At 45.2% G+C, this 25,733-nt stretch overlaps 1 protein-coding gene across 3 annotated transcripts in view; it reads right to left on the reverse strand.

The window, feature by feature from the left end:
* Positions 1–1,194: 1,194 nt before the first annotated feature.
* PATL2 (PAT1 homolog 2) overlaps positions 1,195–25,733 on the reverse strand; it is a 36,717-nt gene continuing 12,178 nt past the window's right edge. Inside the window, exons 2-17 of one of the 3 annotated variants that reach the window (XM_070469803.1) lie at positions 15,365–15,591; positions 13,515–13,591; positions 10,117–10,207; positions 9,315–9,511; positions 8,624–8,704; positions 7,797–7,939; positions 7,222–7,296; positions 6,880–7,018; positions 5,309–5,429; positions 5,114–5,211; positions 4,850–4,903; positions 4,616–4,749; positions 4,334–4,493; positions 3,699–3,839; positions 2,926–3,023; positions 1,195–2,138 (exon numbers count right to left, since the gene is read on the reverse strand). In XM_070469803.1, the coding sequence (XP_070325904.1) occupies positions 1,961–2,138; positions 2,926–3,023; positions 3,699–3,839; positions 4,334–4,493; positions 4,616–4,749; positions 4,850–4,903; positions 5,114–5,211; positions 5,309–5,429; positions 6,880–7,018; positions 7,222–7,296; positions 7,797–7,939; positions 8,624–8,704; positions 9,315–9,511; positions 10,117–10,159 (1,662 nt within the window). In that variant the 5' untranslated portion in view covers positions 10,160–10,207; positions 13,515–13,591; positions 15,365–15,591 and the 3' untranslated portion in view covers positions 1,195–1,960. Of the gene's footprint in view, positions 2,139–2,925; positions 3,024–3,698; positions 3,840–4,333; positions 4,494–4,615; positions 4,750–4,849; positions 4,904–5,113; positions 5,212–5,308; positions 5,430–6,879; positions 7,019–7,221; positions 8,127–8,247; positions 8,524–8,623; positions 8,705–9,314; positions 9,512–10,116; positions 10,208–13,514; positions 13,592–15,364; positions 15,592–25,733 lie in introns of those variants that run through there. The other 2 variants (XM_020900760.2, XM_070469802.1) reach the window with 2 other exon arrangements.

Consider the following 25,733-nt stretch of genomic DNA (forward strand, 5'->3'; position numbering starts at 1 on the left):
ACTCCCCGCCCCTTGAAATAGTTCCCCCCCCCCCCCAACTTTGGTAACTCCCTAGTTTTCTCCCTATCCTTTCCCACAGATAACACCTCCTCAGTCCCCTAGGTTGACTTTTCTTCCTATATCATCATTCCCTCTCTCCTAACTTGTAATACCTCTGTGTGATGATAGCTACCACTTTGGTGTCTTTATCCCTGACCTTTTCCTTCATCTCCAGACTGCTCTTTACCTACTTGATATATCTACTTGGATTTCTAACAGGACTCATATTAAATGTCTAAAATATTGATGATTACTCCCCAAATGCATTTTTCTGTTTTCCCCACATTAGTCTAGGGCACCCACCATTCACTCTGCCAGAGAGGCATCCTGGATTCTTCACCACCACCATTATCCAGCCCATCAGCAATGTCTGTCAACTCTTATTTCCAAAACCTCTTTCAAACCTCTTCTCTTTCTGTCCCCACAGCTCTTCAATTCTTGCTCCAACTTTGAGGGGGGAAAAAAAAAACACAAAACTTTTGAACATTTTTTCCCTCTGCTTTCTATCCTGTTCCCCTAGCAATTAGCAGTCAAGAATGATTGTCTCAAAACAAAAGTGACAAAATCAAAGTCACTTCCCTGTTCAAAATTCTGACTTCCTAGCACAGTGGAAAATCCAGATTTTTTAAAAAAGGTTACAGATGTGTACCTTGCTTACTGCTCTCAGAGCCCATCACCCCCATCCCTTATCTGTATACTTCAGCCACATTTTCCTTTTTTCTTTTCTTCAAACACACCAAGTTCATTCTCACTTTAAGGGCTTTGTGCTCACTAGTACCTCTGCATGGAATACTCGTCTTTGATTCCAGTCTAACTTTAATAACCTCTAATTGACAGGCCTTCCATTTCACTCCAGTCACTCATCCTCCAATTGTGTTTCCTCCATAGTATTTATTACTACTTGGTATCTTCTGTCAGCCCTGTCCAACCAGAATGTAAGCTTCAGAAGAGCAAGGGCTTTTCTTTGGTCATCACTGTTTCTCAACCACCTAAAATGGTACCTGGTTAAAAAAAAAAGGGGGCTCTAGTATTTGTTGATGAGTGAATGACCCTGTTTGTCAAAGTAAACCAAACATCTCATATCTCAAGGGAGATATTTATATCCAACCCTCTTAGCTCAGCTAGAGCTACTTATAAAAAATGGCAAGACCAGAACAGTTTTCAAAGTCAGTCTATTGTTCAACATAACAAGGACTTGTCTATTACATTAAGGACACTTGTGAAGCTTCACACAAAAGAAAGTGACTTTGATTATACCTCTTCATTTACAAACAAGCTGTAGCACTTAATTCTGTTATCTTTTTAATTACACCTCATTTTGCTCTGCCTTTTTAGGCACATAGTTCAGTTTTTTGAGGCATGAGAAAAGGTTTTGGGCAAGGTTTGCCGATATATCAAGGTGTACACTGTCTTCAGACTCTGGATCCCTGTAGGCAAAACCTATACACAGCTAGTGTCTGATCACTAAACTTGCCCTATATATAGGCATTCTGGAACAAGCTGATCAGTAGATCAAAAGAAACCTACAAGAAGAGGGATCAATTCCAAATAACTTCCCTTTATTGTGTCATGTGATTAGTATCTCTGTCCAGCAGATGCAAAGTTCTGAGGAAAGATGACCTACATGTTCTTCGTGCATTTACATCTTCTTTACATTTGAGTTGTCCCTCAAATAGTTTTTGAATGAACAGTTCGACTTCTCAAACTAATTCTTACTCTCAAATATCTTAGTGTGATAAATAATCAAAGTTCCTAGGGAAAAAAATGGAAAAGTTTGGCTGAAGAAACAGGTCATACAACCCTAACTTGGAGCAGATTGGTTACTCAGTAAGTACCCATGTCTAGAAATACTTCGAAAAGCAAGTTATCCTCCATACTCTTGGTTTAAACATGGTAGAGAAGTGACAGAACCTGGTCTGGGCTATGAGCGTATGTCCATGGCCACACACCCCATCCTAGCCTCCAGCTTCTGCACCAGTCGCTTGTCCACGTGGTGACAGAACAGGGGGAGAAGGTTGCCGGGGAAGGCCAGGGGCTCTGCCAGAGAGGCTGTGGGCATCTGAGCGATCTCCCAGGCAGTGAGGACCACCACGTCTGTCCTGGAGGGCAGAGAAGAAACACATGGGCGTCTTAGTGTTTATGCGGGAAATAGACTAAGGCCCCAGGTTTCTTGTTATCTCCTACCACCACTACCACCCTCTGCACCTACAGCAGCTAAGATAGAACATTTGTCTGTTTGGTATGTGCCAGGCAATGCTTAGTGCTTTATACATCTTCCATCTTGCTTAATCTTCAGATCTCTAACTGGTTGGTACCATCATCCTTACATCCCTAGTTTATAGCGGAGGAACAGGCTAAAGAAAGTGGAATCATATGCCCCAGCGTTATGCTACTGGTAAGCGACAGAGCAGAATCCACACCTGGGCCTGTTAGACTCCAAGGCCTGTCTCATTAATGACTACCTTACATTGCCTCCTATGGGGCAGCGCTCTAGGCACTACAGAAAAAAAAGGCGAAACAGCTCCAACTCTGTTAGTCGCCTCTTCTCTGTCCAATCTCCTCCCCGGTGCTTGATTAAACCACTGAGGAAACAGCTAATCTGGCTTAGCCTACACATCTCAGGGGGATTCTAGTGCCCAGGTGGCACTAGCAATAAAGAACCTGCCTGCCAATGCAGGAGATGCAGGTTTGATCCCTGGGTTGGGAAAATCCCCTGGAGGAGGGCCCGGCAACCCACTCCAGCAGTCTTGTCTAGAGAATCTTATGGATGGAGGAGTCTGGCAGGATACAGTCCATGGGGTCACAAAAAGCTGGACACGCCTGAAGCAGCTTAGCACACGTCCCAGTGGTACTGAAATGGTATTTACACGGTTCTTATGATCTTACCAAGTGGAGTGGTCACTGCTGGGCTCCTTGACGGAAGAATGCAGTGGTACCAGCTGCTCCCCATGACTCAGCAGGGCATAGAGCAAAGATATGCCAAACTGCAAGTGATAAAGTGTCAGCGTGTCCAGGGTAAAACGAGTTTACCATAGGCGTCCCGTGCTCCCCGGGCTCTGTTGTTTCCCGACTAGAAGGGCAAGTTCATAGGTACAGACAGCGTCCAGCACCCATAAATCCATCAAGTTTTACCCTGGCTGGCCAAGAAACTCTGAGCTCTTTCCAAGGAAATCACTGCTCTGAATTGTCCAAAAAGATTCCTCTGGGGAGCTGATGATGAAATGCACACTTGTGGTCTCTACCCTGAGGAGTCAGAGACTGTAGGTTGGGAATGGACCCAGGAGTCTGATGCGGGTAGGATGTGGAGCCCATTTTAAGAGGCACTGCCTGAGGCAAAGATCTTCAGAAGGGGTTCACAGGATAATCCACTAGAATATTAGAAGATACAAGATCTTTCACATATAGATCTCACCTTGTATTTATTATGCACCTGATATAAGTATAGTGTTCCATGTATATGATTTATAAACACACAGGTGGTGTAGTTCAGAATTTTTTTTTGTAGTAAAAGGATTCACTATCAAAAATGTTTGGTTACTTCTGATCCAGAGGTACCATTATTATCTGGAGCTTGTTAAAAAAGCAACCCCACCCTGGGTCCACTCCAGGTAGCACCTGGAGGCTCCTGTGGAGAGACCAAAGACTTCCACATGTGTTACCTGATTCTGAAGCACCACAGTGATTGGCCGCTCAGAGCAGCCAGGTGGTAGCCGCACGAGTCCCTGAAGTCCTTGGAGGAGTTCACGGAAGGTCAAGTGCCTGATGCATTTGCTCAGAGGTTGAAATAACATTTGCAGGGCCTGCAGGAAGATCAGTCAGGGCCTCTCTGACTCCTCGACAACTTCACCTCCAGTCTCTTTCTTTCCAGCCTGCTTCTAGCCCCTTCTGGTCAGCTCAGACCTACCAGGTCTATCACCACTTGGGTGTCTTCATCCCTAACAGTGGCCCTTCAACACCCACTTGTCCTGCGTGCCTTCCCTAAGCAAAGGAGCTCTGGAGCTTGGCACTTATCAGGGGGTCCTCATCTTCTCTAACTGCCAGAGCACACGCACACCTGTGTAACCATATGCCCGCAGGTTTTCCTTTCTTCACTGTGCCTGAAGATCAAAGATCATCAGCTGTTCCTGTGGCAGTCTTCTATAGCCCCCTCCCCTGAGGGTGGCAGAGTCAGTCCCCCTCACCATCCAAAACCTTCTCTGGCTTCTCTGAGGGTGGGGAAGGGAAGGAGGAGAAGGGATAAGCATTGCTAACCCATCCACAAAACCATCCTCTCCTCCACTCTGTGCCACACTACCTGATCGGCCACATCCCTCTTGACCAGGAAGGGCAGGTGGCGGGTGATGGCCAGCAGCAAGCTGACAGCTTGTTCCCGGGGCAAGAAGGGGAGGAGCCGGGCCACCAGGGCTTTCCCCTTCCCCACGGACAGCGCCTGCAGGAAGCCGTCATCCGCCGCCCTGCAGGGACACAGGTGAACATCGCAGGGCTCAGCTAGAGCAGAGGGTTGCTGCCAGAAGGGATGGGCCGAAGCTAAGCCACTGTCTCTTCCTGGGATGGGGTGTGACCGTCCCACACTCACTCCAGATTATTCTGCCCCTGGGCCTTTAAGGCCTGGAAGAGCTTCTCAACCCGGCTGCTCTGCTGCTCAGAGTCATGGGGCTGTGCAGGCCCATCCTGCTGGCCATCCTCGATCTCCAGTAACTGAAGGAACATCTGGGAACGTGAGGGTGGGGAGAGGGGAAGAAGGGGTCAATGTGAGCATATCCTGTTCTCAAGGGAGGCAAGGAACTCACTGCTAAGGCTGAGGTCTCACCTTCTCAATCCGGTACAGCACCCAAAGCCTCTGACTGCTTGCAGCTGCTGTCTCCTAGAGAAAGAGTCCCTGGCTGTCAGCCACAACCCCAACAGCAGCAGCCCACGCCTAGGCAGGCCAGAACGTGAGCTGGAAAGACTAAATTGCAAAGCCTGATCACTCCTCTTTCTCTTAGCTCACAATCTGAACTCAAGCATGACAGCGCTCCAGACCTTTCTGCAAAGCACAGGGAGAGAAAAAGGCTGTAGGAAGATAAACTCCTACCTGATCTTGAGTTCCGTGGGGCACAGCATCAATAGCTCGGCGAGGGGTAAAACACGTCGACACAGCTACCTGGCCCAGGGAACCCTCGATTCGAACCACTGTGTGGAAGGAGTCAGACAGGCATGTGCCCCTCTGCTTTCCACCTGGGTCCAGCCAGATGTCTGCCCCAACCCAGCAGGTCAGTCCCAGTCCTACCTGATTCATAAACCTCCGCCTTCTGAATATAAGGTGTGACCAGCTTGAGAGACTCAAACCTGCTTCTTCGCCCAAGCAGCTCTTCATCTGCCTGCTTCTTCTCTAGTTTCTGATAATATTCCTGAGAGGTCACAGATTAGTCAAATATATACTCGTTGGCTGAACTTAAGAGTTAGGGTTCTCCAGTCAACCTCTTAGTACACCCTTGTCTACAGCATTCATTCCAGAAATGCTCCTGGGATGCAAGGCCCTTCTAGAGCCACTATAAAACATCTTCAGCACCCTAAGCCCCATGCCACCTGATCTGCCCGCCCCCCCCCCCACCCCATCCTAAGGACTTGAAGAGCTAGGATGGAAAGGCAGAGAAGCAAAGCAGAGAGCCCAGCAGTAAATGGGTCCCAGGGTCTGCAGGCTTCCTTCACTCCTTATTCCGAGTTTTACGCAGTCACCCCACCCTCACCCTCCCCATTTTAATTTGATGGTCCTACCTGTTCTGTCCCCAGTCAGCGTTCACTGCTGGCGTGACAGACCGCCTCTGTCCACTGAAGGACAGAGAGGACACCACTGCCAGCTGGCCTCTCGGCCAGCTCTGCTCTTGCATGCTCTGGCACAGCAGCTCTGCTGTCTCAAGACTGTGAAATCCAGAACTAAAATAAAGCCACTGACTGAGTCAAACAGCGGTTCGAAAAAGCTCCTTCATTGAGAAGCAATGTCTAAAAGTCAAGAGTGTAAGATGATCACATTCAAGTGATCCTGGCAGAAGGCAGAGGTGTTTTGAAGTGTGGTGGGAAGAAAGAATCTAATGTCAATAGGAAGGAGATAAAGGTGGGAACCTTGCTAGCGGGCTCAGGTAGGTTGAAGAGAAAGTGAAATAAAACTTAGACAATCCAGAAAGTGAAAGTGTTAATTGCTCAGTCATGTCCGACTTTTTGTGACCCCATGGACTGTAACCCACCAGGCTCCTCTGTCCATGAAATTCTCCAGGCAAGAATACTGGAGTGGGTAGCCATTTACTTCTCCACAGGATCTTCCCAACCCAGGTATCGAACCCGGCTGTCCTGCACTGCAGGCAGATTCTTTACCGCCTGAGCCACAAGGAAGCCCAGGCAACCCAGAACTCACGGACAAAGGGCAGAGAGGAAGGAGACAGAAGAGAGTCAAAAAACCTGCCACATTTGTTCAAGACATTGAATTCCATTGCCTATAAAAGTTCCTTGTGTTTTAGATCTTAAAAAAACGCAAGTAGACTAATGTTTATAACAAGTCATTTCTAAGAGAAATCAATGTGTACAAAAGATGAGAATGTCCTCATTTTCAGACTGAGGAGGAGAAATTCTTGTCAAAGGATGGAGACAAAAATCTCAGTGTTTAGGGAATCACAAATAATCCCCTGCAGCTGAAGTTTAGGAGAAAGGGAAGGAGTTTCGATGTCAAGTATAGAAATACAACCCCATCCTTTCACAATCATCCCTCCCACGAGAAGGGACATGGAAACTGTGAGCTGAAGGAAGGCTCTCAGGGCAGTGGAAGTCAGGCCATTTGACCCCAAGGTCAGAGGCCCCGGGGCTCACCTGGTAGTAATAGTCATCAAGGCGGGGGTTCTCACTCTGCAGCTGAACCATCTGCACTTTTACCACCCAGTCCTTCTCTTTCTGCGTCATGAGGTTAGCATAGGAGTCTGGCTGCTGAGGCCACTTCTTGGCTGGGGGACTTCAAGCCAGCAGGAGGGCTCTTTAGACCCCCTCCTCCCTCATTCCCCCCCCCCACCCCCAGAACTCCCCAAGGAGTAGAGAGCCTGGAGCTGGATATCAGGGGGAAGGTGGAGGGGGGGCCTTGGGGGAGGTGCCTTGCCGCAAGGGAAAACCCAGCATGCAGGGGGTGCTGCTCGACCCTGCTCCTCCTCTAGGCTTTACCTTTGTGGTCGACCCTGTTGTTGCTGCTGCTGCTTCAAGATCCGCTGGTGCTGAGGGTGGAGCTGGGTCAGATGACTGGGGAGACTTAGAAAGAAACATGGGCTGGGTGGGAGCAAGCTCTTAGCACCCTCCCCACTTCTTTTAGTCTCTGGGCACCTCAGCTGGACAGCTATGGGACCTGACCTGCTCAGGACCCTACCCAACATCAGCCACGAGAAGCATCACTATCCTAGCTCAGCAGGGTTCACATCCCCTCCAGGATGTATATCCCTGAGATGGGGCTGCAGGAAATCCAAACACGACAGAAAAACATTTGGCCTGGCTATCAGGACTTCTGGGTCCTAAGCTCAGTTCTCCTGGGCCAGCTGACCTCATATCTGAGGTGGGCTTCCATCTCCTCGCCTGTGAGGGAAGGGACCGCATGTCATCTCACACTTCCCTTCGTGAGTTTCTCTAAGTATTTTTCTGTGGCAGCTGGTAGAAGGGCAGCCATGCCTCCTCAGCTACCGCCTCCCATCTTCTGGAGATAACCCAGCCTGTCTGGATCCCAGGGGAAGGGCGCCCCAATCCAGCACCTGAGCCGCAGGGGCCACGAGGCGGGCGGACTGCAGAGGAGCGCTGGGTCTGGTGCGGGCAGTCGCGGTCCAAAGTGGCAGGCTGCAGAGCGGGCGCCAAGAAGGGCGGGCCGGGAGGGAAGGGGAGCCGGGTGGTCCAGGGTCTGCGAGAAGCATTTCAGGGTCTGAGAGAAGCACGTCTCCACCAACAGATCCTGCCTTTGCTGCTGATTGCCTTTCTGCCCTAGGGTCTCACCTGCCTTTGCCTTGAAGAACCTCACCCAACATCTGCCACACTGGGGCCCCTCAAGCCAGTCGTGAGGGCACCAGACTGTGGGCCCCCTTCTTGTTTCCACCGGGTTCGTCACCCCCTAGGGAGTAACTCTTGGCCCCTGACAATGTGGAAGCCTGTGCTTTTTCCTTTCTGTGTGGGTCAACTCCCCTTCTTTTCCTCCTCTGAGTGTCGTCAGACCTTGTCTTCAGCCCTTCTCAGACTCCTCCGAAGCCCTCCTCAGCCTAGAGTTCCCTTCTCCTCTCCCTGCTGGATTTCTGGCAGCGCCTCCACTCCACGTCATGTGCTCTTTCTAGCACAAGGCTCAGTGCTATTTATGTTCTGTAAGCTAGAATTGTTTGTCCCTTTTCTAGGAAGACCAGCTGTCCCAGGACCCGCTCTGTCCTTTACCAAGCTTCTCTGAATGACAGGCGTCCCCCCCATCCATACCCTAACCTCGCTTTGCTGCATCCCCAGAGCAAGGTCAAGAGCAGAGTGTAATGTTAAGAAGGGGACCCTCCAAACACTGCTTCTCAACACCCCGTCTCTTTCTCACAGCAAGACTGGGGACACTCACCTGCCACAGAAAGTGCAAGGAGGCAGGGGACATCCCTAGCACACCAGGGGCCATGATTCCAAGGGAGCTGAGAAGCCCTTTCTGGAATGCGAGGGAGGAATGAGGCAGGAATGAGCCCCTGTGATAACATCTACATTCACCAGTGTTAATGGGGGAGGTGAGCAGCAGAACCAACCATTTCCAGTACCCAGGATACAGGCAGCCTGGCCCTCCCTCAATTTCAAAGTCAGTAGGATCAGGACCCCCTCTCCTTCCATCAAAGGGAAGCCAGCCTGGCATCTGAGGAGTTAAGTTGAAGCAGGATCTGAGTAACTTCATTTCTGCAATGGGAACCCCTTGTGCCTCCCCATATGCTGACGGAATCCAAGGGACTGCAGAGACACAGGGGTCCAAGGTCAAAGATGACACATTTCATGAGCTGAAATGAAAATGACTCATTTCAGGAGCAGAGCCAGCATCCCTGGGTGGGTGATGCAGCCCTGCTGGACCTGCATTCAAGGTGAGGGCAGAATCAGAAACTAAGCAGAAGACAGACGGAAGGAGGGAAGGAAGGCGAGAGTCTCTCCTGGGGTTCAAGCCTGAAGTAGAAAGTGTTCACCCACCTAGAGAGGGGTGAAGAGAAGAGAGGTGGAGCAACAGCCTGTGAGATGCAGACTGTTCGGGACAACCCCACACCGTCCTGCCACGGCACCTGGCTGTTACGGACAGCGCTGAGGACAGCTGGGTCCCCCAGATCATTCTCTTCCTCCTCCTCCACTTCCTCCTCCTCCACGTCTGGTGCTAAATCTGGATCCAGTTCCTCTTCTTCCAATTGAGAGGCAGACACCAGCTCTTCCTTAAGAGCCAAGGGGACATGGGACTTGCCTGAGCCTTGGTTTAAGCGGGAGCCTATGGAGGGAGTAGAAACAAGCTCAGCCGTGAAGGGCCTGGCGGGGAGAGGGTGCTTCTCTTAGCACTTCTGTTCGCAAGCCGTCTCCAGCACCGTCTTCAAACATTGCTGTATGAGTTCAACCCAGCCTCACTACCCCAGGGCGCCCCTAGGCACCCCCGACTTGAGCAGACAGAACCCAGCAGGTGCCAATCGCCTTCACCTTCTCAGCCCCCCTTACATGGCCTCATTAGTCCCACCACAGGCTGCTGCACCTGCTCATCCCCAGACAGCCCTTCCTGTGCCTCTTTAATCAACCAAGTTCCAGCTGCTGTGACGCATGGCATTTAACCCCCATGTGCCGGAGACTTGACATGTGTATGTTCATGTATTGCTCACAACAAAAATACAAGGCTGGTGTTGATCATTTTTCTCTGAAGGTGAGGAAAATAGACCCCATAAATGTGATTTCAGTCACCCTCTTGATGTAGCAGTGGGCAAAAGAACTTGGGAATCACTCACAGCAGTTCTGACTCAAACCCGCGCCTATCCACTGAGCCACATCCCCAAGCCGATGCACTCCTGGGACTTTTATCAGCTACCACAGACCACTTGGTGATATTACCTTGGAGGCATTTTATCTTTTCCAGCTGGCAGACTTGCTCCATGGCTGTTTCCTCTGGCGAGAGAGCATTGTTAGCCTCTGGAAGGTAAACCTGGGATAGGGAAGAGATCCAGAGACCCCTGTCCTTAGTAAAGGATGGTCTGGCATCGAAACAGCCAAGGTCTCCCCCCAGCAAAGCTGTCAGAAAAAATTTGATCCACATCTCCAAGGAGCAGAATCCCGGGCTCTCAGATGGCCCTAAACCCCCCCACCCTCTGACCTCAGCTCTAGGGACAGAAAGGAGAGTCAGTGCTAGGAGTTGGAGGGGAAGCACTCCCACACAGTCACCACCAGCCTCAGTCTGTGCACAGGGAGGGGTTCACAGCCGCCTGGGTGCCAGCACCCACCCCAGCACCGTAGCTGTCCTTTCTGCTCAGCGTGGCCATGGCGGCTTGGGCCGGGCAGGCTCGCTGCCCCGGCTTTAAGATTCCCGGCCCCTGCCCTGCTCCCCCGTTAAAGGGCCAGCGTCTCCAACCACTGCATCTTGGTAGAAATGTCAGAACACAAACTCATGGGAAAGAAAACCCTTGAAAGGGCAAGAGAATTAGAGTGCATCTTGAACCATCTGTGGCTGTGAGTACAGTTTATTGGGATGGGTTATTTGGAAGCAGGTATTTAAGAAGAGGATCCCTGTTTTCCACACTCTTGGCAGGAATTTTGTCAGGTTATGTTCTCCTCACTCCCTAAACTTGCTCCATTAAGTTGGATAGGAAATCCCTGGTGGATCGTGAGGCTACTACAGAGTAGCCAGGCTCTCAGCGCTCAGGGCGGGATGCGCGTGGACCCTAAAGGGCCGCCTGGAGACACGTGCCCCTCTCGGTGAGCTCCTGTCTGCTTCACTCTGGGTGAAGGCACAGTCAGATCTTCCAGATGAAAACACTTCTGCTTGACTGACACAGATAATCCCCTATCTTCTTGGCTGCTGTAAATGGAAACCTGGTTTTGATGCTCAGAAGTAAAAAGAAAAGGAAATAACAATAAAAATCAACATCTCAGGACTGCTGGTAGCAAATGCTGTGACCTATCTGGGCCTCATCCAGCCCCTCAGCGATTCTGGTGTCTGTGCCCACATCCTGTGTTCAGCTGAAGTACACAGGCTTTACACAACCTCTGAATAAAACTAAAAAAATGAAGATAATTCTCTTCATTAAAAATGCAAGTGAGAGGCCTATTGTCATGGTTATAGAGCCATGATTCTGGTGCCTCCAAAGAAAAAAATATTCTTTTCAAAAGTTTCTCTGTAAGTTAGAACTATATGAGTGAGGGGACAAATTTAAGTAGCTTGAAAGTTACTGAAATTCTTTTTGAATATCTAGTTGGGTTCAGGCCTTTTTGGTAATATTATTCAGCTGTTTCTCCCAATAACTTCCTAATAATTAACCCTGGTATTATCATCAAAAGGGCCAAACGGTGACTTTCACTGTTCCAGAAGTGACTGATTAGGCTGGTATAGTGACCAGGTGTTGGGCAGAGTCACGTGCTGCATGCAGATCTTCATTCTGAAGGGACTTCTTATGTCACTAGTACCAGAACAGGGGGATTTGGGCTCAGTCTTCAGGATCACAGCCCCGTCTTGGCTGTATGAAGTTTCACTTGGGACCTAGAGGCTCTGTGAAAGTCTTCTCCCTTTGCCTGAAGTCTCATATGTCTACGGATCCTTTAGATTTTTCTAGCTTCTGCCATAGTTTATACTAAGTTTAAGGCAGGCCTGGGTTAAACAGTGAATGAAACAATGCTACCAATGGTGGCATTATGTGAATAAATAGTGAACGAAACAATTTCTTAGAGCTTCCCAAAATAGAATAAGAAGTACAGACAGGGGACTTCCCTGGAGATTCAGTGGCTAAGACTCCGGGTTCCCAATACAGGGGGCCTGGGTTTGATCCCTGGTCAGGGAACTAGATCCCACATGCTGTAACTTAAGAGTTCACAAGCTGCAACTAAAGACCCTGAGTGCCGCAACTAAGACTCAGCGCAGCCAGATAAAATAAAATAAATTTTGAAAAGTTGGGTCAGATAAAAGATACATTATAACTGTCCAGCACAGTATTCAGTGTCCCATGATAAAACACAGTGGAATAATATAAAAAAGAATATGTATTTTTACATATATGGATAACAATCACTTTGCTATTCAAAAGAAAGTAACATAGTATTGTAAATTAGTTACTTCAACTTTTTAAAAAGATACATTAGAAATGTTTACATTTGCTAAATAAAACACCTAAGGACTGTCCCACTTTTGTGGGGAGATTTTTAATCCATTATTTCAGTTTCTTTAATGGTTGTTGGTCTATACTGGTTTTCAATTTCTTGTTGAAGCTTTTTGGTTCAATTATGTATCTTCTAGGAATTTGTCCATTTCTTTTACGTTTTCAGGTTTATTGGCATAAAATTCTTCATAGTATAGGAATATTTTTCAAATGCATGCTATATCTGTACTTTGTCCTCCTTTAAATTTCTATTATTTATATATTACACCCTGCATCTTTTCTTCTTTCCAGAGTTTGTCTTTTCAAAACACCATATATAGGTGAGAGTTTCTTCAGGAAATAGTACATTCAAATTGGATAATTATAATAAAATTATATTTATTGAGATAGAATTTTAAAACTTGTATAGAATGAATATAGTATGATCGTAAGGAATAGTGTAGTCCCCTGGGACTAGTATAGCTGATTGTAACTACTTTAGGTAAGAGGACAGAGGGGTTACCAGAACCTAGAGACAGGAAGGCTGTCTGGCTGGCAGGTAAGTTAACATCTGTGTCCAGTGGGCTCCATTGGGATGGCCCTCTCCTCACAAACATCCCTTCTCTCTGAGATCTGGGACCTGCTCTCGTTGCTAAAATCTTGGCTCCCGGTCCTCCGATGCCAGATAGAAATATGGTGACAAAGTTTGGAGGAAACAGAAAAGAATAGCTGTGTTCTTTTTACCAGGCAAAAGGAGAACACAGTAGACCAGTGCCTCAAGAACTGCGTCCCCCCTCTCTTGGGAACAGGGAGAGGGGTTCTATATCCTCATGAAGGTCTTGCTTATATATATTTTTTCTTTGCAAAATTTTAAAAAAACCACAGCTGGCATCAGGCAACTCAGCAACTGAGTCTGCAGCCCCTGAAGCCGCAGGAGTGATAGCCTCTCTGAAAAGCAGGACGCTACGAGAGAGTGCAGGGGAGAAGGGCGCCAGATGCTCGTTTGCGCGGAGTCAGAGAGTGGCTGGCTTTCTTGGCTTTGCGAAGGGCTTCCCTGGTGGCCCAGCGGTAAAGAATCTGCTCGCCAGCACAGGATCCCTGCGTTTGATCCCTGGGTCAGGAAGACCCCCTGGAGAGGGAAACGGCAACTCACTCCAGTATTCTTACCTGGGAAATCCCATGGACAGAGGATCCTGGCAGGCTAGGGCCCGTGGACTTGCAAAGAGTCGGACACAACTTAGCGGCTAAACAACAACAACAACAACAGCTCTGTGAGGGACAAGTTTAGCGACAACTGTTATTAGTAACAGGCAAAGAGTGACCAAGGCTGCTTGACTCTCGTAGGCCTGTTTGTCTGGTATGTGCCAAAGGCCATTCATTCACTTCTGTTTCTGCTGCAGCACTCTCTCCTCTCACCTCACAAGGCTCCCTCTCTTGCGAGGCCCTGTGGACTTCACTGCTTTCTATGCCTCCCCCCAACCCTGTTCACGGCTTGGTAAATACACCTTTCCCCAAACCCTCCTCAGTTACCCCACTGGAACGTGCTGTTTGCTTTCTGTCAGGACCTGTCTCTCACCAGCCTGCTGAATCATTCTTCTTCTCATTCAGCTTCCTCTCCCATCTGTCAGTCATCAAGGATTCTAAAACATAACCATTGGTCAGGGCCCCCGGACAGTCTCATCTCTTGACTCTCAGCTGTCAACCTTACCCCTTACATTAATGAGAAAATAGAGGCCATTTTGAGCTTCCCAGGTGGCGCTAGTGGTCAAGAACCTGCCTGCCAATGCAGGAAATGCAAGAGTTGCAGGTTTGATCCCTGTTTGGGGAAGATCCCCTGGAGAAGGGCATGGCAACCCACTCCAGTATTCTTACCTGGAGAATCCCATGGACAGGGGAGCGTGGGGGGCTACAGTCCACAGGTTGCAGAGAGTCTGACTCGACTGAAGCGACTTAGCACTCACACAGAGGCCGTTTGGGCTGATCTACTTACATATATGGGCTTCCCTGGTGGCTTAGCTGGTAAAGAATCTGCCTGCAATGCGGGAGACCTGGGTTCCATCTATGGGTTGGGAAGATCCTCTGGAGAAGGGAAAGGCTGCCCACTCCAGTATTCTGGCCTGGAAAATTCTTTGGAGTGTATAGCCCATGGGGTTGCAAAGAGTCGGACACAGCTGAGCGACTTTCACTTAACATTTATACTTGGAGTAAATGTATACATGCCACAGACCTCCTCGCCTTGTTCTGCCTGGTGGGGGGCGGGGCTTGCCGTCCCTCCTCCTTTCCAAGTCCAGCCTCTCTTCTGGGATCCTGTGCCCTCTGGCACTTCAGGCCTACTTCTCTCCTTTATGTCTTTATCCTCTCCATTTTCCCTTCGTTCTTCTTACAGGAAAGCAGAGAAATATCAGGGCATGTCCATTCTTAGAAACAAAGTTACTTTCTTGTTTTCCTTCCTAATGTTAACTGCCCCTTATTGCCCTCCTACCCAATAAACCAAGCGTCTTAATCTCCTCAACACGCATCATTCCTTCAACCATTGCTCTTTGGCTTCTGATTCCATCATATGGAGTGCCTAGGGGATGAATGGACTTAATCCCACAAGCCCCTCAACCCTTTCTGTGGACAACTGACAATTTTTCAACCTTATGTTGGTACTCTGCAAATGCTCCATCAAGACAAATCCCCTACCCTCTCTTCCACCCATATGCCACCCCTAAACACTTCTTGGATTGAAAACAACAACAACCTGGAACTATCATTACCCATCACTCCTCAGAAACTATTCTGAATCACCACTGATTTCTTTTTTAAAATCTATTTATTTACTTATTTGGCTGTGCCAGGTCTTAGCTGTGGCATGCTGGATCTTTGGTTGTGGCATGCAGGACCTAGTTCCCCGACCAGGGATGGAACCTGGGCCTCCTGCACGGGGAGCGCACAGTCTTAGCTGCTGGGCCACCAGGGAAATCTCCCACCAGTGATCTCTTAGCTAAGTGCAAAAGACGTGCTTCAGGACTTACCTCAGCAGAAGTCCCAACAGCATGTGACTTTGTCCTCTTTACATCTCTGCTCTCCCACAACTTCCTGCAGCCTCAGTCTCCTGGCTCTTCTTGACTTCTTGGCTTGTCTTTCTCTGGCCTCTTTCCTGCTCTGCTCGTTGTCTTTCCATTTGTTTCCAATATCCTCTTCCTCAAGCCTCTTCCCTTTCTCCTCTGTCAAATACTCTTAATCAGAGGGTTCCCTGAAACTGTATAGAAGTTTGTGTGATTTTTAACATGTGCGTTTTTCTGGAGAGACAGTCCAGAGCTTTCATCACATTCTCAAAGAGATCAAGAATTCCTCCAAACATCAAGTCCTCAGCAACTTGGTAACCCTGGGCAACCACAACCACTCATGTTTCCCCATGTTTCTACCCACACCACTGATGATTTCCAAGTCCTTTTGACAGATCTGACGACTCTCAACTAAGAGCGCTTCAGTGATTTTTCTCTCCTGTCCTCTACTAAAAGCATAAATCTCTCTAAAGTCATGCCCCGACTGCTTCTCCAGCCTCCTGTTCTCAAGCTTCCTGATTTGTAGTTTGTATTTGAGAAATAGTGAACTGCTTTTAGCTATGTGGGGAAAGTAGGACTCTGATGGAACTCTCTCATTATCACTCTGCACCAGGGATGTTTCTCCCTATTCTGGGGAGCCCTCACCCTTGGTGTGGGAGTTATATTCAATTGCTATTAAAGCAGCTACCTATATATCTTAGTAGGTAATATGTTGTTCACCATGTCACATAAGCGAAATGAATTTGTGGGGCTTCTCTGGTGGCTCAGTGGAAAAAGAGTCCGCCTGCTGATGCAGGAGACTTGGGTTTGACCCCTGGGCCAGGAAGAGCCCACAAACCACAGAACAACTAAACCCGTGCACCGTAATTATTGGAGCCACAGTTACTGAGCCCACATGCTGTAACTACTGAAGCCCATGGACACTGCAGTCTATGCTCCTCAACAACGGAAGCCACTGCAATGGAAAACCCGTGCACCACAGCTAGAGAAGAGCTCCTGCTCACCGCAACTAGAGAAAAGCCCATGCATCAGTGAAGACCCAGAGCAGCTAAAAGTAAATAATTAAAAAAAAAAGAATTTGTGAAGGAAGAGCTATTTTAATTGGAAAGTGATTTCACATGCCTGATTGAATTGTCTTATTCTAATATTCCAAATATTCAAATAGAGAACAACTCAGCTCAGGCCTTATCTACTCCAGGAAGCCTCCTCAGATACCCTCTTTCCTTCCAGGCTGGATAAGCTGCTCTTTTTATGTGTGCTTTTTGGCCCTACCACATTGTAGGGTGTGTACCTTCACACTGAATTGTACCTACCACGCTGTAATTCTCCTTCTGTATTTGTCACCTCCAGTTGAGAACACAGATGTGTCTTCTTTATATTTGTACCTCCCATACTTAACACAGAGCAGATTCTCAGTAAATGCAAAGTGAGCTGAACTTAAATGAAAAATAATGTTCCTTTCCTGCCAAGACTTCTTCAGTGGGGTTTCTTGCCTGTCCCCTGGGTGTGTCCTATTCCAGCCCACTATCCACATTGTTCCCAAGAAACGCCATTCTACAACAACAAACCTCATGACACCTAAGCCAGAAATCATAAAAGAAAAGCCATACAGATTTGGGGACTTCCCTGGTGGACCAGTGGTTGAGATTCCCTGCTTCCACTATAGAGGGTGCAGTTTTGATCCCTGGCTTGGGAGCTAAGATCCCACATGCTGCATGGCCAAAAAAACAAACAAAATACAGCCTTGACTGTAAACCTTCCATACTGAAGATATATTTATGCCAAAGTAAATTCTTATGGGGCCAAGTTTTAAATATTAAAAAAAAAAGCCCTTAAAATAGTCAAAGAAAGTAAGTGTAAAACATTTTAAAAATGTTGAGCGAGTAGAGAAGGCCCTTCTAGACAAGACCCCAAACCATAAGCTATGAAGGTTGATAAAATTTGCCTACATAAAAATGTCCAGATTCTGAGTGGCAAAAAATAAAGCCATAAACAAATACCTTCATTTTGATGTCATAATCTTAAATTTACATTTAAAAATTATTTAAAAGAACTTTTAGGTGAAGACTCTCTGTAAAGTTTCTCAATTTTGGGGACTCAGAAAAAGATATATTTATGTGAAATCCAGGTCCTTTCATTCATACTTCCTTCACAACTACTAGTAATCAGTATTATCCTATCAGCACCATATCAAAATTAACATAACACTGTTGATGGATAATATAAAAATAAGGTTGCTATTTTTTTTCACATTTACTTTTAAAATCCTATCCTTAATTAAGTTTTGAATATTATCTTGAAACAGAACATTTGCATTCTTGCATGCATGCATGCATGCTAAGTCACTTTAGTCGTGTCTAACTCTTTGTGACCCTATATACTGTAGCCTGCTAGGCTCCTCTGTCCATGGGGATTCTCCAAGCAAGAGCACTGGAGTGGGTTGCCATGCCCTCCTCTAGTGGATCTTCCCGACCCAGGGATTGAATTTGAGTCTCTTATGTCTTCTGCATTGGAGATAGGTTCTTTATCCCTAGTGCCACCTGGCAAGCCCTTGCATTATTATGGAGAGTGAAAAATCTTTATCATGTTTTTTATTTCTTCAAAAGAAAAATTCATCCAATATAAATAAGAAAAGTATGACTTTATATTCTTAATTAATGTGTGTGCCCATTTGAGCTGCTGTAAACAAATACCAGAGGCTGAGTAGCTTATAAACAACAGAAACTTATTTCTCACAGTCTGGGAGGCTAGAAGTCAAGATTGAAGTGCCAGCACATTTGGTGTCTAGAGAGAGCCCACTTTCTGGTTCATAGATGAAAAGGGACGGATAAGGGAACTCTCGGGGGTTTCTTTCATAAAGGTACTAATCCAATTCAGGAGGGCTCTACCCTCAGGACATAGCTATCTCCCAGAGGCCTCTCCTATTTAAAAAATTTTTTTTAAATTATTTTATTTTAAATTTATTTTAATTGGAGGCTAATTGCTTTACAATATTATATTGGTTTTGCCATACATTGACATGAATGTGCCATGGGTGTACACGTGTTCCTCATCATGAACCCCTCTCCCACCTCCCTCCCCATCCCACCCCTCAGGGTCATCCCAGTGCACCAGCCCTGAGCACCCTGTCTCATGCATCAAACCTGGACTGGTGATCTATTTCACATATGATAATATACATATTTCAATGCTATTCTCTCAAACCATCCCACCTTCGCCTTCTCCCACAGAGTCCAAAAGTCTGTTCTTTACATCTGTGTCTCTTTTGCTATCTTGCATATAGGGTCATCGTTACCATCTTTCTAAATTCCAAATATATGCGTTAATATACTGTATTGGTGTTTTTCTTTCTGACTTACTTCACTCTGTATAATAGGTTCCAGTTTCATCCACCTCATTAGAACTGATTCAAATGAATTCTTTTTAATGGCTGAGTAATATTCCATTGTGTACATGTACCACAGCTTTCTTATCCATTTGTCTGCTGATGGACATCTAGTTTGCTTCCCTGTCCTGGCTATTGTAAACAATGCTGCAAGGAACATTGGGATACACGTGTCTCTTTCAATTCTGGTTTCCTTGATGTGTATGCCTAGCAGTGGGATTGCTGGGTCGTATGGCAGTTCTATTTCCAGTTTTTTAAGGAATCTCCACACTGTTCTCCATAGTGGCTATACTAGTTTGCATTCCCACCAACAGTGTAAGAGGGTTCCCTTTTCTCTGCACCACCCTCTCCAGCATTTATTGTTTGTAGACTTTTTGATTGCAGCCATTCTGACCTGTGTGAGATGGTACCTCATTGTGGTTTTGATTTGCATCTATCTTATAATGAGTGATGTTGAACATCTTTTCATGTGTTTGTTAGCCATCTATATGTCTTCTTTGGAGAAATGTCTGTTTATTTTCTTTGGCCCATTTTTTGATTGGGTCATTTATTTTTCTGGAATTGAGCTGCAGGAGCTGCTTGTATATTTTTGAGATTAATTCTTTGTCAGTTGCTTCATTTGCTATTATTTTCTCCCATTCTGAAGGCTGTTTTTTCACCTTGCTTATAGTTTCCTTTGTTGTGCAAAAGCTTTTAAGTTTAATTAGGTTCCATTTGTTTATTTTTGCTTTTATTTCCATTACTCTGGGAGGTGGGTCATAGAGGATCCTGCTGTGATTTATGTCAGAGAGTGTTTTGCCTTTGTTTTTCTCTAGGAGTTTTATAGTTTCTGGTCTTACATTTAGATCTTTAATCCATTTTGAGTTTATTTTTGTGTATGGTGTTAGAAGTGTTAGAAAGTGTTAGAAAGTATGCCTATGTTTTCCTCTAGGAGTTTTATAGTTTCTGGTCTTACATTTAGATCTTTAATCCATTTTGAGTTTATTTTTGTGTATGGTGTTAGAAAGTTTATTTTGTGTATGGTGTTAGAAATTGTATATTCTTGCCTTCTTTGTCAAAGATAAGATGTCCATAGGTACATGGATTTATCTCTGGGCTTTCTATTTTGTTCCATTAATCTATTTTTCTGTCTTTGTGCCAGTACCATACTGTCTTGATGACTGTAGCTTTGTAGTACAGATTGATTCCTCCAATTCCATTGGAGGCAGGATTCCTCCAATTGGAGGATTGGAGAAATTGGAGATTCCTCCAATTCCATTCTTCTTTCTCAAGATTGCTTTGACTATTCGAGGTTTTTTTTTGTGTTTCCATACAGATTGTGAAATTATTTGTTCTAGTTCTCTGAAAAATACTGTTGGTAGCTTGATAGGGATTGCATTGAACCTATAGATTGCTTTGGGTAGTATACTCATTTTCACTATATTGATTCTTCCGATCTATGAACGTGGTATATTTCTCCATCTATTTGTGTTCTCTTTGATTTCTTTCATCAGTGTTTTATAGTTTTCTATATATAGGTCTTTTGTTTCCTTAGGTAGATTTATTCCTAAGTATTTTATTCTTTTCATTGCAATAGTGAATGGAATTGTTTCCTTAATTTGGATTTGTGTGTGTTGATTTTTGTATCCTTCAACTTTACCGTATTCATTGATTAGCTCTAGTAACTTCCTGGTGGAGTCTTTATGGTTTTCTATATAGAGGATCATGTCATCTGCAAAGAGTGAGAGTTACTTCTTCTTTCCCAATTTGGATTCCCTTTATTTATTTTTCTTCTCTGATTGCTGTGGTTAAAACTTCCAAAACTATGTTGAATAGTAGTGGTGAGAGTGGGCACCCTTGTCTTGTTCCTGACTTCAGGGGAAAAGCTTTCAATTTTTCACCATTGAGGATAATGTTTGCTGTGGGTTTATCATATATGGTTTTATTATGTTGAGGTATGTTCCTTCTATCCCTGCTTTCTGGAGGGTTTTTATCATAAATGGGTGCTAAATTTTGTCAAAGGCTTTCTCTGCATCTATTGAGATAATCATATGGTTTTTATCTTTCAATTTGTTAATGTGGTGTATCACATTGATTGATTTGTGAATGTTGAAGAATCCTTTATCCAGGTGGGATAAAGCCCACCTGGTCGTGATGTATAATATTTTTAATATGTTGTTTGATTCTGTTTTTTGTTAAGGATTTTTGCATCTATATTCATCAGTGATATTGGCCTGTAGTTTTCTTTATTTTGTGGCATTTTTGTTTGGTTTTGGTATTAGGGTGATGGTGGTCTCATAGAATGAGTTTGGAAGTTTACCTTCCTCTGAAATTTTCTGGAAGAGTTTGAGTAGGATAGGTTAGCTCGTCTCTAAATTTTTGGTAGAATTCAGCTGTGAAGCCATCTGGTCCTGGGCTTTTGTTTGTTGGAAGATTTCTGATTACAGTTTCAATTTCCGTGCTTGTGATGGGTCTGTTAAGATTTTCTATTTCTTCCTAGTTCAGTTTTGGAAAGTTATACTTTTCTAAGAATTTGTCCATTTCTTCCAAGTTTTCCATTTTATTGGCATATAGTTGCTGATAGTAGTCTCTTATGATCCTTTGTATTTCTGTGTTTTCTGTTGTAATTTCTCCATTTTCATTTCTGATTTTGTTGACTTGATTCTTCTCCCTTTTTTCTTGATGAGTCTGGCTAATGGTTTGTCTATTTTGTTTATCTTCTCAAAGAACCAGCTTTTAGCTTTGTTGATTTTTGCTATGGTCTCCTTTGTTTCTTTTTCATTTATTTATGCCCTAATTTTTATGATTTTTTTCCTTCTACTAACCCTGAGGTTCTTCATTTCTTCTTTTTCTAGTTGCTTTAGATGTAGAGTTAGGTTATTTATTTGATTTTTCTCTTGTTTCTTGAGGTAAGCTTTTATTGCTATGAACCTTCCCCTTAGCACTGCTTTTACTGAATCCCATACGTTTTGGGTTGTTGTGTTTTCATTTTCATTCGTTTCTATGCAAATTTTGGTTTCTTTTTTGATTTCTTCTGTGATCTGTTGGTTATTCAGAAGAGTGTTGTTTAGCCGTCGTATGTTTGTATTTTTAATGTTTTTTTTTTTCTGTAGTTGACATCTAATCTTACCGCATTGTGATCAGAAAAGATGCTTGGAATGATTTCAATTTTTTTGAATCTACCAAGCCTAGATTTATGGCCCAGGATATGATCTATCCTGGAGAAGATTCCGTGTGCACTTGAGGAAAAGGTGAATTTCTTTGTTTTGGGGTGAAATGCCCTTAGATGTCAATTAAGTCTAACTGATCTACTGTATCATTTAAAATTTGTGTTTCCTTGCTAATTTGCTGTTTAGTTGATCTATCCATAGGTATGAGTGGGGTATTAAAGTCTCCCACTATTATTGTATTACTGTTAATTTCCCCTTTCATACTTGCTAGCATTTGCCTTACATATTGCAGTGCTCCTATGTTGGGTGCATATATATTTATAGTTGTTATATCTTCTTCTTGGGTTGATCCTTTGATCACTATGTAGTGTCCTTCTTTGTCTCTTTTCATGGCCTTTATTTCAAAGTCCATTTTACCTTATATGAGTATCGCTACTCCTGCTTTCTTTTGGTCTCTATTTGCATGAAATATCTTTTTCCAGCCCTTCACTTTCAGTCTGTATGTGTCCCTTGTTTTGAGGTGGGTCTCTTGTAGACAGCATATATAGGCGTCTTGTTTTTGTATCCATTCAGCCAGCCTTTGTCTTTTGGTTGGGGCATTCAATCCATTTACATTTAAGGTAATTATTAATAAGTATGATTTCATTGCCATTTATTTTGTTGTTTTGGGTTCAAGTTTGTAAACCTTTTCTGTGTTTCCTGCCTAGAGAAGATATTTTAGCATTTGTTGAAGAGCTGGTTTGGTGGTGCTGAATTCTCTCAGCTTTTGCTTGTCTGTAAAGCTTTTGATTTCTCCTTCATATTTGAATGAAATCCTTGCTGGGTACAGTAATCTGGGTTGTAGGTTTTTCTCTTTCATCACTTTAAGTATGTCCTGCCATTCCCTTCTGGCCTGAAGAGTTTCTATTGAAAGATCAGCTGTTATCCTTATGGGAATCCCCTTGTGTATTATCTGTTGTTTTTTCCTTGCTGCTTTTAATATTTGTTCTTTGTGTTTGATCTTTGTTAATTTGATTGCTTTGTAGCTTGGGGTGTTTCACCTTGGGTTTATCCTGTTTGGGACCCTCTGGGTTTCTTGGACTTGGGTGGCTATTTCCTTCCCCATTTTAGGGAAGTTTTCAACTATTATCTCGTCAAGTATTTTCTCATGGCTTTTTTTTTTTTTTGGTCTTCTTCTGGAACTCCTATGATTTGAATGTTGGGGTATTTGACATTGTCCCAGAGGGCTCTGAGGTTGTCCTCATTTATTTCTTTTTCCCCTCTTTGCTTCATTTATTTCCACCATCCTATCTTCCATCCTCACTTATCCTGTCTTCTGCCTCAGTCATAACTGCCTCAGTTGTTCTACTGTTGGTTCCCTCCAGAGTGTTTTTGATCTCCGTTATTGCATTATTCATTATTGATTGACTCTTTTTTATTTCTTCTAGGTCCTTGTTAAACTTTTCTTGCATCTTCTCAATCCTTGTCTCCAGACTATTTATCTGGAACTCCATTTTGTTTTCGAGATTTTGGATCATTTTTACTATCATTATTCTGAATTCTTTTTCAGGTAGACTCCCCATCCATCTCCTCCTCTTTAGTTTGGTTTGGTGGGCATTTATTATGTTCCTTTACCTGCTGAATATTTCTCTGACTTTTCTTCTTGTTTAGATTGCTGTGTTTGGGGTGGCCTTTCTGTATGCTGGTAGTTTGTGGTTCCTGTTTATTGTGGAGGTTCCTCCCTGTGGGTGGGGTTGGACGAGTGGCTTGTCAAGGTTTCCTGGTTAGGGCAGCTTGCGTCAGTGTTCTGGTGGGTGGAGCTGGATCTCCTCTCTCTGGAATGCAATTAAGTGTCCAGTAGTGAGTTTTGAGGTGTCTATGGGTTTGGTGTGACTTTTGGGCACTTGTATTTTAATGCTCAGGGTTATGTTCCTGAGTTGTTGGAGAATTAGCTTGGTATGTCTTGCTCTGAAACTTGTTGGCTCTTGGGTGGAGCTTGGTTTCAGTGTAGGTATGGAGGCTTTTGGATGAGGTCTTGTCAATTGATGTTCCCTGGAGTCAGGAGTTTTCTGGAGTTCTTAAGTTTTGGATTTAAGCCTCCTGCCTCTGGCTTTCAGTCTTATTCTTACAGTAGTGTTGAGACTTCTCCATCCATACAGCACTGATGATAAAACATCTAGGTTAATGGTGAAAAGATTCTCCACAGTGAGGGACACCCAGAGAGGTTCACAGAGTTACATGGAGAAGAGAAGAGGGAGGAGGGAGATAGAGGTGACCAGGAGGAGAAGAGGGGGAGTCAAAAGGAGAGAGACAGATCTAGTCAGTAATCAGTTCCCTAAGTGTTCTCCACAGCCCAGAACACACAAAGAGATTCACAGAGTTGGGTAGAGAAGAGAAGGGGGAGGGAGGAGATAGAGGTGACCTGGGGGAGAAAAGGGAGAGTCAAAAAGGGGGAAAGAGCAATCAAGCCAATAATCACACTCCTAGGTAAAAATGAGTACTGAAGATTGGATTCTTGAAGATACAAAATTGATAACAAAAACCAAAAAGCAAAGATTAAAAATATAGAGTAGAGGTTAGACTCTCAAAAATACAATATTAAAAAAACAAAACAAAGTCACAAAAATTATAAAAAATATATATATAAAATTTGCTTTAAAAATAGGGTCTTTTTTTTTTGCAAGGTAATAATAGTAGGTTATAAAAATGAAAACTAAAGGACAAATAAAGAACTTAAAAATTAAAAAATGATAATAGTAAAATATATCTAGGAATTTCTCTGGAGCTGTTGAGGGCAGTGTGGGGTCAGTTCAGTTTCAGATAGTTCCTTGTTCCAGCTTACACTTCTTCTCAAGGTCTATAGGCCCTTCCAGTGTAGTCAGTGCTAACTCCAGGGATTTACTCTGTCGCATCTGTCACTTCCAGAGCGGTTCTTTGTTTACTTTGGCTTTCTCGTTTGCAAGTCTCTCCAGTGTCTAATTTCCGCCCGGACACAAGGGGGCGAAGGTGGCCACTTATTCAGGCTCGCTTGTCCAGCTGTGCTGTGGGGAGGGAGGAGCACTGCAAACAATATCACTGGCGTGTGGGTTTGCTCCCGCTCGCGGCGTGTGTGCTTTCCTGGTCTACACTGATCAGGCTCCAGGCTGCTCTGCAGGGGAAGTCAAAGCAGGCCCTGGGTTGTGTGCACTCCCCAGGTCTAAGCTGCTCAGGTTCAGGTTCTCGGGTACTCCACAAAGGCACAGACTCTGTTGGGCCTGCGTTTCGTGCCCTTCCCAGGTCCAAGCAGCTCAGGCGATCGTGTTTGGCAAGCACACTCTCCCAGCTGGGTGGTGAGTCTTACCACCTTCCTGGTCCCAGCCGCTCAGTTTCCTGGGTGCGCAGTGGAAGAGCCGTGTGTCTCCTCTGGGGAGCTGATCTCTGACTGCGACCCTCCTGGCAGATGTCAACCGTCCAGGATCCCAGGAAGACTTCGTTAGTAGCAGGGAGCCTGCGCACAGTTTGGTGGAGGATGTCGTCTCGGGGCCGAGATTGCCCCTGGCCTTCCATGTCTGGCTGTCATCCACCCGCCTCTCTGCCTCTGGCAGGGGGCAGGGGCCAGCCCGAGCCCGCTAGGTCTCTTCTGCTGATTGCTCAATCCTTTGCTCTTTCTGTGAGCGGGCCAGGCTGTACCTTAGAGCTTTCCGCAGGAAACCTCTCTCTCTCTCTTTTTAACCTCTGGCTATCCCACAGTTTGGGTTGCTGTCTCACATGCGCTCCCTCAGACTGTCCTCAGGGCATTCAGGCCTGGTCCCCACCCTGGGCATGCCTGCGCCTTCCTGTTCAG

This window comes from Odocoileus virginianus, chromosome 6 (assembly GCF_023699985.2).
Source record: "Odocoileus virginianus isolate 20LAN1187 ecotype Illinois chromosome 6, Ovbor_1.2, whole genome shotgun sequence".
NCBI classification, from domain to species: Eukaryota; Metazoa; Chordata; class Mammalia; order Artiodactyla; family Cervidae; genus Odocoileus; species Odocoileus virginianus.